The sequence below is a fragment of the Pinus tabuliformis genome, chromosome 6, assembly GCF_031772625.1.
Source record: "Pinus tabuliformis cultivar Carrire ecotype Pingquan chromosome 6, CPIR1, whole genome shotgun sequence".
Lineage (NCBI taxonomy): Eukaryota > Viridiplantae > Streptophyta > Pinopsida > Pinales > Pinaceae > Pinus > Pinus tabuliformis.
In genome coordinates, this window is record NC_142292.1 from 1,465,672,970 (window position 1) to 1,465,686,290 (window position 13,321).

Consider the following 13,321-nt stretch of genomic DNA (forward strand, 5'->3'; position numbering starts at 1 on the left):
ATCCTTCTTAGCTTGCTTGAGGGACATTTATTTATATGGTTGTTGATGAAAAAATACCCAGTCTTCACTACAACAAAACCAACGATTTGCGCCAGATTTAGCGCCAGATTTTAGTGCATTTTTTTTGTAATTGTGATGAGCAACCTGGCGCTAAATTTGGCTCTATTGTACAATTTTTAAAGCGTCCTTTTTTGCACCTGATTTTGCATCCTTTTTCACGCTAGATTTTGCATCATTTTTTACACCAAACTATGCATCATTTTTTGCGTCAAATTTTGAACCAAGATTTGCATCTTATTTTATGACAGGTTTTGCTTCTAATTTTGTGTCATTTTTTGCATCTATTTTTCATTCTCTTTTGCTTCCTATTTTGTGTCATTCTTTGCTTCCATTTTTGCACCATCATTTGCATCAAGTTTACACTGTATTTTGAATCCAATTTAACGTCTTTTTATGCATCCATTTTGTGTCAGTTTTTGCATCTAGTCTTACGCCAGGTTTTGTATCTAGTCTTACACTAGTTTTTGCTTCTATTTTTGCACCAGATTTGGTGCCTATCTTTGCACCATGTGTTGAATTTGATTTAGCACCAAATTTTGCATCCATTTTTGTGCCCATTTTTGCATCTTTTTTTGGACCATTTTTTACATCCACATTTACGTTTGATTTGTCTCCATTTTTCCCATCTCATTTTGCACCATATTTTGCGTCATTTGTTTCATCCAATTTTGCATCATTTTTAACACCATCTCTTGCATCTAATGTTACATCATTTTGAGCATCCAAATTTGCATTTATATTTGCATCTTATGTTGAGTCATGTGTTGTGTCCACCTTTGCATCTTATTTTGTGTCTAATGGTACATTCAATTTAGAGCCATTTTTTACGTCTACTTTTGTATTTGTTTTTGCACCAAGTTTTGCATCCAATTTTAAGCTATTTTATTCCCCTTTTTGCACCATTTTTTTGTGTCTACTTGTGTCCAATGTTGCACCATTATTTACACCGACTTTTTCATCCAATTTTGCATTTTTTTGGTGTCTAGTTTTACATCGTTTTCACCATCCAAATTTGCATCTTTTTTTGCCTCATTTTGTGTCCACATTTGCATATAATTTTGTGTCTGAGTTCGAGCCTAAATTTGCATGTGATTAGGAATCATTTTTTACATCTAATATGGCATCCTTGGTTTCACCTTTTTTCAGCCCCATTTTGCATCTTGTTTTATGTCTTTTCTTACATCTTTTTTTTTTTCCTTTTTGGCACCCAAGTTTGCATCCCAAATTTACACCATTATTTGCATCATCATTTGGCATATTAATTTGTAACGTTTTTTGCTTCTTTTTAACGCTCAACTTTGCATCTTATTTTACATCTAGTTGTTGTCTTTTTTTGCATCTAATTTGGTGCCCATTTATGTGTCCTTGTTTTTGCCTAATTTGATATCCTTTTGTATGCCATGTTTTGTTCCCTTCTTTGTGTCAACTATTGCACAATTTTTCACTTCTAATTTAAAACACTTTGTATGTCAATTGTTTGCATTTTGTATTAATTCCTAGTTTAACATCCAATTTTACTTTCAATTTTGCATCCATGGTTACATCCGCATTTGACTTCTTATATAGAGTATATTTTTCTTTACATATATGACCCCCTTTATAGATTCATAGTGAAATATATGATAGTTTCTAAATATCATTAAAGCAGATATCACAATTCAAAATCATTTGTAAAGAAATTTAAGAGAAATTGACAACATCCATCCAAAAAAATAACAATGTGTCATTAACAATTTTCAAAACATGTATAAAATAGCAACATAATACTAATAAAATCAGTATTATTTTTAATCAAAACAAGTAAAATTCAAATATGATTAACAAATCAAAATATTTCATGAATATCGTTATTCTACGATAAATTAACAACATACATAAATCAAACTCATCGTATGATTACAAAATCAAAATGTCTCATTGATATAGGGTAAATTCACAACACCCATCTAAACATAACAATGTCATTCTACACAATAATTTCTTCATAAAAAACAATGCATGTGCATGCCTAGCTACCACCACCAAGATCATCCTCATGATCATCTTGACCATCCTCATTACTCTGATCCACATCATCACCAACACCGCAACTATCATCATCATCTCCTCCTTCACCACCATCATCCTCATCCTCATCCTCATCATCTCCTGATATATGTTGAACATAATTTGGATCATCGTCTTGGCAATCATTACCTATAGCATTCTGACAAAAAAAATCAATATTACATGTTAGTATTAATTACATAACACAACACATGTTTTTGTTATACAATGTTAACCATAAAATGAGGTAAGATATAATATCTAATAGTACTAAAAAATAAAATGAAAATATGGTTTAAAAGTATATTGGAAATCCAACTAAGATTACATACCATAGAGTCCATCCAAACAACAAATTCAACCCATCTCTTTTGCTGCAGCACCTCCTTTTCCAAATGATTTGGAGGTCTTCCATATTTTAGTTCCTATCAATCAGTAAATAGGGAGAAATTAGATAACAATGACTTTCTTCTAGTGCAAAATTTATTAAAAAAATATCACATGTTTAATATACTTACAAAGGTTGTTATCAGTGCTTTTAAACCTTTCTGGCCACTACGATGAGTGACTTTTGTCTTGGTTAACCTCGCCTTGGATGCCTTGTCCTTAAACATAAACCAATTCAATTTATTTTCACACAAATACATGTCTAAGATACTTATAAGTATTAATACATTCTAAATAATGTTTAATGAAAAATTCAATACCTGAATTTTTATTTCATATATCTTATTTATAACATTTTAATGATTACAATAATACTCTTGTTACCAGATATTGTCAGAAGAAATCTTACAAGACCGCTACCTAAGAACATAGGACAGTTGAATGCATTAGTTAACATGTTTGAAGAATTCTATCTTCAAATCTAGATCCATCTCATGTGATTCCCGTATGTGGTATAAATTGTCTTGAAGGTACCTGCATCATTCGACACAAAGCTATTCAGCACAATCGTTAACAAAAAACATCACAACTGCACAATATGAACGGTGCATCAAAATTGGCATTCACACGTCTAAGGTCTTTTTGGCATATCTGGTGTGGGTATAAAAGGTTTCCATTAAATCTCGTAAGCCTTTTTAACTATTATGAATAAACCACTAAAGTAAAACAAACAAATCAATTATAAGAACTGAAAAGAAAGCTTGAAAAAAGATTAACATTTTCTAAAAGGCAAACACTAGAACACACTTCAAAATACTTTTCCTAAAATACTTCTTCAACCTGGCATCAAATTTGAAGGGCATGGTCATATTTCAATATGAAGTCATACTATATTTTCAACCCTTCTATGTTGGCAAGTTAAAACTAATGTTCCACCAAGACTCCGGGATAGGGAGATGCATGTCTGGGGTGATGCACAGGGGGGGCGTGTGAGAGTACCCTCAAATTTTAGGTAAAATTAGGGGGCAGGGGGATATGGGGGTATATAATTTTTTTATATATATATATATATATATATATATATATATATTTTTTTTTTTTTCAATAATGAAAGCATAAATACATTTATTCGTACATGATTGAATTAAATAATGAAATACACTGATCCATACTCATCATTCATACTAATACATACATCATTCATTCATACACCACGAGATTCAATAATGAACTAGATTGATCCATATTCATCATTCATTATTCAACATTCTAGAATCTAAATTGATTTAAAAATTAAATTCATCATTCATCATTCTAGATTCTAAATTGATTTAAAATTTAAATTAGTGATTCTAGAATCTAATTAGTACTAACCAAAATAGACTATAGTAGATACTTAAGCCTGAAGATTGGAATAGTAAATTGATATAACTCAAACTCAAAAAAAGTAAAGAGTGAAAGTCAAAGAATCAGTCTAAGGTCATCCATATCTAAAGTCAAGACTCGAAAGTTAAAACTGACGATTAAAAATGGCCAATGAGCATTTTAGGAGTGCCATGGAGGAGGAGGTGCAACAGTTAACTGGTAAGTCAAATAGTGCTGCGCAGCAAGCTGAGTAGACATAAGCTTGGTAACTCGAATGAGTGAGTTAGAGATTGCAAATTAGTTTAGGTTTTGATACTTGTTATGTGTTGTTCTTTTTAATTTTAAATTTTTTTTATGGTTGTTTTATAATTTTTTTTAATTTCCATATTACAACAGTTACTAGAAAAAAAATTAAGCAGAACATGGCCCCCCTCAAAAGGGGTGCTTTTGGGCTTGGTGCTCTTGATTAAATGGTAGTTCCAAACCCTTATATATAATAGAGCCCAATGGAAACATCGCAATTCGCTCATTCCTGAATTCCTAAAAATTGTTATGTCTGATGCATTTTGAGTGGAATCTGAAATTTAATTTCTCCATATGAAATAAAATGAGGTCAGGACCACTCTCAAACATCCTAAGTCAATTAATAGGGCCCTAGGGTTGAATGTTGAGCTTTCCCACTCATAAATTATTGTTTCAAGCAAAATTAAGGGGGAGCACCTAGCCCTTTTTTAGGGGAGCTACCCAGAAGCACCCCTTCTGGGGAAACACATCCCCACAGTAGGGAAACGTTTCCCCCTGCATCTCCCTGTGTCTCCCTAAAAGGGGGCGTGGGGAAACGTGTCCCTGAGCATCTTCCCATCCTAGGTGTGTGGGAAGCGTGGATACGTGCACCCCACCATAGGGGACACATCCTCATGGAACACTGGTTAAAATAAACTATTGTTTTCTTACAAAAGCAAAAAATGGATCAAAATTTTAACTATTTCGTATTTTATGTTTAGCACAATTGCAAGTCGTGTGGTAGTACTAAAATAGGATAGATAAACAGCAGTGTTTTTTATAATCACTACATAGTCGAATTCCTATCAATCTTATGTGGAAATGATGTAGCTTGAAGTATCTAAATGCAGTACCAAAGTAGAATTGATACCAATAACCAAACAAGGCAGTGACAGCACAAACAAAATGGAGTAGTCTACCTAGGCGGTAGAATGGCCCGGTTTCCGGTACCGCCCGGAAAAATCTCCGACTCCGGCCACCGGTAATTTCTCCGCTCCGCCCAGCTCCGCCACCCTTAGCGACCTCCGCCCAGCTCGGCCACCGTCGAACACTGACAGGTTCTGACATACATTCTGATTTCCATAGCGTCTTGCCGCCTGGAAGTGGAATTTGAATTTGGAAACAACCCGCCTTCTGCTCCCTCACCAATTCGACCCAGCATCCCTTGCAGTTCACTAGGTAACCAGATCATTTTGGAAAACCGGCTCCGCTTTCTGCCCTATGCTTTCTACGCTGTAGGGATCAGTTGCGTGCTCAACGTTTGGGGTTACAAATGTGCAATCTGCTACAGTTATGGCTAAAACATTTGCATCCAGGGTGATGGGGTTTGGATTCACTGAAATGGCGAAATCTTCGAGATTTGAAGTGAAAAATTAGGTACCGGGTTTAGTGGTTCTCAGCATGAACATGAGTCTAACCCAGCAACTCAGCGAGAGGATGGAGCTGCCAGAAACAAAGTCACTAGCTAGACAGAGCACGGAAAAACAATCAGAGGGAAGCCAGAGTGAATCCAAGGTCAAAATAGGCTCAGAAACTGGAGGGCTTTCTGCAATAACCAATTGCAAACAACAAGAAGTAGAATGGAATAAAGTCATGAGAATGTGGGAGGCCCATTCGGAGGGACACATTAGGTTATCCAATGAACAGATGATAGTTCTGAATGCCGTTTCAAGAGGGGAATATGTGTTTCTTACAGGCTGTTGAGTGGGTTAATGGGCCAGATTGTTGATTTTGTTAGGGATGATATGCAGTTGAGAGCTATTAGTCCAACAGGGTTCTGGCCAAAGGTGAGATTTCTATATGGGGTCGAAAGGATTATCACATCAGAATCCTGACATGTTTATGAAGGTGAAGTGAAAGTGGCTACCCGAACACAGGTGCCATTAATTTTAGGATGGACTATTACTATGCACAAGTGCCAAGGGATGACATTGGAGAGGTTGGAGACAAATATTCAGGCATTTGATTATGGCATGGGATATGTAGCTCTTTCCCGCGTGAAGAGTTTAGATCGGCCGAGGTTTACAAGAGTTAAACCATCTAAGATCAAAGCACACCCAAAGGTGCTTGATTTCTATCAGAAACTTACCAGCAGTGGGGGGCTACATTGATGATAAAGAAACGAAACGAATCCCCTACCCAGACTTCACAGTTTTGGTGACATTATTAGCCTTCACACATCTCCAGTAACTTGACTTAGGTTTCAATATTTATTTGTGATAGGGAGATGGTAGTATTATAGAAGCTATCTACTTGAATCTGGTTGAACATCCTACTGTATATCGATCTCAATTTGACAGAGAAGTTGTTTTCTTAAAACCTGAGAAGTACAGTAATGACTGAGTTATCAAGAAGATAAACTTTTGCAATCTGGTAATGTTATTATGGATTTTGGTTCGATGTTCAAACACTATGTTAAAGATATATATCAGTTATAATTAATCTTAGAGTATTAAGTTTCTAGTCCAACGATAAGAAAGTAGGAAGGCAGAAATGTTACTGTCCCCTATTTTTGGTTATATGCGAGAGTATTTGATATTATGTTACATTTTGTTTACATAGGCGTATGGCATTGTCACCAGACCTGATTATTGCATCATATTAACTAATTACCACACCTTATTATTGCATCATATAACTTATTTTTCATATGTATACTGACGAAATGTTTGACGAAATGCCTGAGAAGATTTCATTGCCTTAGAACAAAGAAAAGGCAGTGAAATCTTCTCAGGCATTTCGTCAAACATAGAGTTGTGTACTATGGAGAGAAAAATAGGTGGTCTAGAAAAATAGGAGTAGATATACACTAGGAGAGAGGGAGATGCCCTTCATCAAGCAAAAGGACGTCAAGTAGGAGGGGCAGAAGGGAACAATCTGCATCTATTGTTGCCCCAGATGGAGATGCAAATCCAAGTGAGTCTAAAAAAGGGGATGGTGCTTCAATCTGGATCAAGCAATGTGGGTCGGTCACAAAGCTTGTAATCTCTAAGCATTATTTGGCAGATGTTTTGTCTGAGAAGGCCCACCATGAGAGCAGCAGGTCTGGTAGGCATAGCAGGAGGATGAGCCGCGTCGGTGTGTGGAGACCCCATTTGGAGAGTATTTCTGAGGTTGCTGCTCTCTGATGGATTGAGTTGATTGTTAGATCAGAGCATTGGAAGCTCAATTTTAATTTCAATTTTATTTGGTGGTTTAGAAGACAAGAAGATTATGTGAGCTCTAAGGAAAAACAACAGGTGGTTTGGCCTTTTTTAGGGACTCTCTACTTTTGGGTGCAATGAATTCATTGTGCCAAAAGTTCCTCACAGAGATCCATTACTACCCACAAGGTTTCTTATGATCCCTAATACCCCTCTTGGGGTGAGCAGCATATTTACCATTGAAAAATTGGGCCTCATATGAGGTTGCTGCCAATTACAGCTGTATATGAGAGTCTGAAGAAATTGCACAGAGCTTAGATGAGATGTACAGTAGCCTTCTGGCTTTCCCTTTGTCTTTAAGTGTGAAGATCTTGTCACATGGCTTGAAATTTCTTCTTCAATGCTGAAATTGGGATCTCATCTGATGTTACCAGTCTGGAATTGAAGGCTTGAAAAGGTTGAAAATCTTTCAAGGCTACAATCTTCTGAAATGGAAGTGTGTCTCTTTTGGGCATCAGCAGCCTCAGGCTAACTTTTGATGGTGTTGGTGTGTTGTGTGTGAGTGATAAAGAGATCTGATTTATTATAATTATGTTTCTTCTTCCTTGTAAATACCCAATACAGGTGTCCTCAATGGAAAATTGTTAATCTCTTTCTTGGGTTGATGCAATGAGCATTACTATTATGATGTAGAGGTTCGTTGTTTCTGTAATTATGGATCACAAAAGAAGAGTCAAATTGATGGGAAAGTTTCTCAGAGAAGGTATCCATCCATTAAAAGCCCAACTGCACCTCCAATTCTTTTCTCAAGATACAAATAAGGACGGACTGAATTGTGACAGCAGCTACTTTATTAATTTTCATTTTGTTTCTTTCCAATGAATGAATTCAGTTCTGCTAAAAAACCAGGGCTTCCAGCACAAATGTGTGTTATTTTATGCTTTGTACCAGGTCTTGCCGGATATTTATAGTAAAAAATGCATGCTTTCATAACTAGACATGGAATCATAAAGCTACATACCTCATAATCACACATACATGAACAACCATAAAGCTACGTACTAACTCATAGTCACAAAATTGACAGAGACCTCCATCTTGAGTGAATGAAAGAAATTTCCTAACTAGACATGGAATCATAAAGCTACATACCTCATAATCACACATACATGAACAACCATAAAGCTACATAATACCTTATAGTCACAAAATTGACAGAGACCTCCTTCCTGAGTGAATGAAAGAAATTTCCTAACTAGACATGGAATCATAAAGCTACATACCTCATAATCACACATACATGGACAACCATAAAGCTACATACTACCTCATAGTGTCACAAAATTGACAGAGACCTCCTTCCTGAGTGAATGAAAGAAATTTCTAATTAGACATGGAATCATAAAGCTACATACCTCATAATCATGCATACATGAACAACCATAAAGCTACATACTACCTCATAGTCACAAAATTGGCACAGACCTCCTTCCTGAGGGAAGGAAAGTAATTTCCTAACTAGACATGGAATCATAAAGCTACACACCTCATAATGACACATACATGAACAACCATAAAGCTACATACTACCTCATAGTCACACATAAATAAACAGAGTGGTAATGCTTATTGACACCATGCCAACAATGGATAACCTGACATTTGATGACTTTGGACCGGTCTCTTCCTGAATGAAATAAAGTTATTTCCTAGACATGGAATCATAACGCTACATACCTCATAATCACACATACATGAACAACCATAAAACTACTGACTGCCTCATAGTCACACATACATAAACAGAGTGGTAATGCTTATTGGCACCATGCCAACAATGGATAACCCGACAGTTGATGACTTTGGACCTCGTTGTTTGATTTAGATTCATAATGCTATTGGACGGTCTCTTCCTGAATGAATGAAAGTAATTTCCTAGACATGGAATCATAAAGCTACATACCTCATAATCAACATACTACCTCATAGTCACACATACATAAACAGAGAGTGGTAATGCTTATTGGCACCCTGCCAACAATGGATAACCCGACATTTGATGACTTTGGACCTCGTTATTTGATTTAGATTCATAATGCTATTGGACCTTATGGTTACCAATATACAAAGGGATAAACATGTTTTGAATGAATGTTACCTATCAATTTCCATGGCTCTATGATTGTTGGGATTTGAAACTGGGTCATCATTATAGCAATGACAAATCTCAAATCTCAACCCCAAGATCATGGTGCAACAGACAAAAAAATTGGGGTAATTAGTCTATTCTATATTACCGATTCTAATTGATATATTGATGAAGATGCTTTTCACGTTTGTCAAAAATCATAACAGGTGTTTTCAAATAACAACATTCACATTGTTTATTTTGAGTTTGTGAAGTGTTTGGTAAAGGCGTAACTCCATGTTCATGAGTCACCAACATTTTCACCATGTCTTGGAAGGTCTGCTCCAATTGCTTATGGGAATTCATTTATTGGAGTCATTGTAATACAGGGCACTCTCTTAATCACTCTCTCTTAGAAATTTGCTTTGAGATAGAAGACAGAGAGAATGGTAAACCGTACCGACATTAGCCCATACAAGAACAGTTAGGCAAAATCAGGTCATGGAATTATGGGACATTCAGATTTTGATCCTCATACTATCTGGTTGGATAAAGAGGATCAAGCACATATTCGGATCATTCACAGTATATACTATCACTCACATCTATATAGAAGTCAACATGGGGTAGATAAATTGTCAAATGATTACATTGGAGAGCCCTATGGAATCATGAAATACAGATACACAGTGGACAACACTACATGGGATGAGGGACTGCTCAGCCTTCCGTGACACTTTTGGTCAGAGCAACATACCCTTTATGTTTTTTGGTATTTTCAGACAACACAAATATATGCTAATGAAAGTATATGGATAGATAATCTTAGAAACTTATTATGCATATCAGAAGAGAGAATATAAAAATCAATGATATTTGAAGGGGATTTCTGTTTCATAGTTTTGACAAATGACATATATGGTAATTATTACATAGTGAACTAATTTCTGCTAATTGCATGAAGATACAATGCACATGTACTGGTTTTTATTTTATAATAAAATCAGTGTTTTTTTCCTCCGAAAAAAGTCGTTCTACCTTGTATATTTATGAAAAATAAGTTAATATGATGCAATAATAAGGTGTGGTAATTAGTTAATACGGTGCAATAATCAGGTCTAGTGACAATGCCATATGCCTATGTAAACAAAATGTAACATAATATCAAATACTCTCGCATATAACCAAAAATAGGGGACAGTAACATTCCTGCCTTCCTACTTTCTGATCTTTGGACTAGAAACTTAATACTCTAAGATTAATTATAACTGATATATATCTTTAACATAGTGTTTGAACATCGAACCAAAATCCATAATAACATTACCAGATTGCAAAAGTTTATCTTCTTGATAACTCAGTCATTACTGTACTTCTCAGGTTTTAAGAAAACAACTTCTCTGTCAAATTGAGATCGATATACAGTAGGATGTTCAACCAGATTCAAGTAGATAGCTCCTATAATACTACCATCTCCCTATCACAAATAAATATTGAAACCCAAGTCAAATTACTGGAGATGTGTTAAGGCTAATAATGTCACCAAAACTATGAAGTCTGGGTAGGGGATTCGTTTCGTTTCTTTATCATCGATGTAGCCCCCCACTGCTGGTAAGTTTCTGATAGAAATCAAGCACCTTTGGGTGTGCTTTGATCCTAGATGGTTTAAATCTTGTAAACCTCGGCCGATCTAAACTCTTCACGCGGGAAAGAGCTACATATCCCATGCCATAATCAAATGCCTGAAGATTTGTCTCCAACCTCTCCAATGTCATCCCTTGGCACTTGGGCACAGTAATAGTCCATCCTAAAATTAATGGCACCTATGTTCGGGTAGCCACTTTCACTTCACCTTCATAAACATGTCAAGATTCTGATGTGATAATCCTTTCAACCCCATATAGAAATCTCACCTTTGGCCAGAACCCTGTTGGACTAATAACTCTCAACTGCATATCATCCCTAACAAAATCAACAATCTGGCCCATTAACCCACTCAACAGCCTGTAAGAAACACATATTCCCCTCTTGAATCGGCATTCAGAACTGTCATCTGTTCATTGGATAACCTAATGTGTCCCTCCGAATGGGCCTCCCACATTCTCATGACTTTATTCCATTCTACTTCTTGTTGTTTGCAATTGGTTATTGCAGAAAGCCCTCCAGTTTCTGAGCCTATTTTGACCTTGGATTCACTCTGGCTTCCCTCTGATTGTTTTTCCGTGCTCTGTCTAGCTAGTGACTTTGTTTTTGGCAGCTCCATCCTCTCGCTGAGTTGCTGGGTTAGACTCATGTTCATGCTGAGAACCACTAAACCCGATACTCAAATTTTTCACTTCAAATCTCGAAGATTTCGCCATTTCAGTGAATCCAAATCCCATCACCCTGGATGCAAATGTTTTAGCCATAACTGTAGCGGAGTGCACATTTGTAATGGCAAAGTAACCTTGCGAGATCGTATGCCCGAGAAAAGTAGCATCCTTTCTCGCTGCCTGCAGTCTCTGTGAAGCAATTTTTGGTTGAGTAGGTAGTTGCGCGCCTTATTTCCAAATAAGAAGAGTACCCTGCGCGAGGAAGGGGATAAGCAATTGAACATATCGTCTGCACATATTGGCCGATGTCATGTTTGTGTATGTTCCGATTGCAAACATTTATCGATGGAGAGAGCTATTACAACGCAGAGTACATTTTTCAAGAGAATCGAATGCAAATTGTCTCGCGAGTAAATTTTCTAAACCCCAAACGTTGAGCACGCAACTGATCCCTACAGCGTAGAAAGCATAGGGCAGAAAGCGGAGCCGGTTTTCCAAAATGATCTGGTTACCTGGTGAACTGCAAGGGATGCTGGGTCGAATTGGTGAGGGAGCAGAAGGCGGGTTGTTTCCAAATTCAAATTCCACTTCCCGGCGGCAAGACGCTATGGAAATCAGAATGTATGTCAGAACCTGTCAGTGTTCGACGGTGGCCGAGCTGGGCGGAGGTCGCTAAGGGTGGCGGAGCTGGGCGGAGCGGAGAAATTACCGGTGGCCGGAGTCGGAGATTTTTCCGGGCGGCACCGGAAACCGGGCCATTCTACCGCCTAGGTAGACTACTCCCAAACAAAATTTGTTGTAGCATCAAACTACTAAACTGTATTATCTAAATTTTTTCCTAGTAGCACTCTCATTTTCGTAAAATGTTTTTAATTCCAATGAACAAAGACTTGCCTGACTCGATAACGAAATTGTGTTCCTTTGACATCAAGGATTTAGAAAAGGATTTAGAAAAGGATTTAGAAAAGAATTTTAAAAAAACCAATCATAGTAGAAGGATCATTACAGGATCTAAATACTAAAAAATAATCACCATAAAAGAACACTAAACATTAAAAGTTAAAACTAAAGATTGGAGTATCTAAAGAACAGAACCTAATTATTGACAAAAAATAGACATTAAATGAAGGATCGTGGGATCTATGACCCAGTGCCGATAAGAATACAAAATCAACTTCTGCATTCCCCTCATGACCCATCTGGATATGGACTTAAGGAGACCAGAACCAATCTTAATAGATTAATTACAGGATGTAACTGCACAAGCCTAGTACTCCATGAGTCTATCCCCCATCTGCTTATACTAGATATAAACAACACGTTTGTAGAAAGTTAGAAAAATACATTGTACAATCAGGTTGAACTCAATACAGATTCAATTGGACCTACAACACATTCCAGCCACAAAGCTGGTGTTATCACTGTAAAACTTCCTTAAAAAATTTGGACAACTTACATGGTTTCTCAATTCTTGTATCAGTCATGGTCAAGTCATGGTGAAGTCATTTTTATGTTTTAGAGTCTAAGTCATAGGGTTAGGGTCTCATGTTCATCTTCAAATAAAGTTTGATAGCCTCATTCCATGTCCTAGAAGCCTC

The 13,321-nt window shown here is 36.6% G+C and overlaps 1 protein-coding gene across 3 annotated transcripts; it reads right to left on the reverse strand.

Annotated features, from left to right (window-relative positions):
- Positions 1–1,935: 1,935 nt before the first annotated feature.
- Positions 1,936–3,512, reverse strand: LOC149264173 (uncharacterized). Of its 3 annotated transcripts, none has more exons than XR_016250051.1 (4): positions 2,878–3,512; positions 2,625–2,711; positions 2,439–2,531; positions 1,936–2,266 (listed from the first exon to the last, which is right to left on the reverse strand). XR_016250051.1 is itself a non-coding variant. In XM_089389188.1 (4 exons), exons 1-4 carry the CDS (start codon positions 2,948–2,950, stop codon positions 1,975–1,977), a joined length of 510 nt encoding a protein of 169 aa, XP_089245314.1. In that variant the 5' UTR covers positions 2,951–3,512; the 3' UTR covers positions 1,936–1,974. The 3 variants fall into 3 exon arrangements, 2 of the variants coding, with proteins under 2 accessions (XP_089245314.1, XP_089245319.1); XM_089389188.1 differs by having other exon boundaries at positions 1,936–2,256; positions 2,903–3,512; XM_089389193.1 differs by having other exon boundaries at positions 2,903–3,512.
- Between the last annotated feature and the right edge of the window lie 9,809 nt (positions 3,513–13,321).

Bases quoted from the DNA above. Each gene is read 5' to 3' on its own strand.
- LOC149264173 (XM_089389188.1), bottom strand. From the start codon at position 2,950: ATGTTAACTAATGCATTCAACTGTCCTATGTTCTTAGGTAGCGGTCTT. The intron at 2,712-2,902 runs GTAAGATTTCTT...TTTATGTTTAAG, and splicing joins TGTTCTTAGGTAGCGGTCTT to GACAAGGCATCCAAGGCGAG. The intron at 2,257-2,438 runs GTATGTAATCTT...AGAATGCTATAG, and splicing joins TTGTTTGGATGGACTCTATG to GTAATGATTGCCAAGACGAT.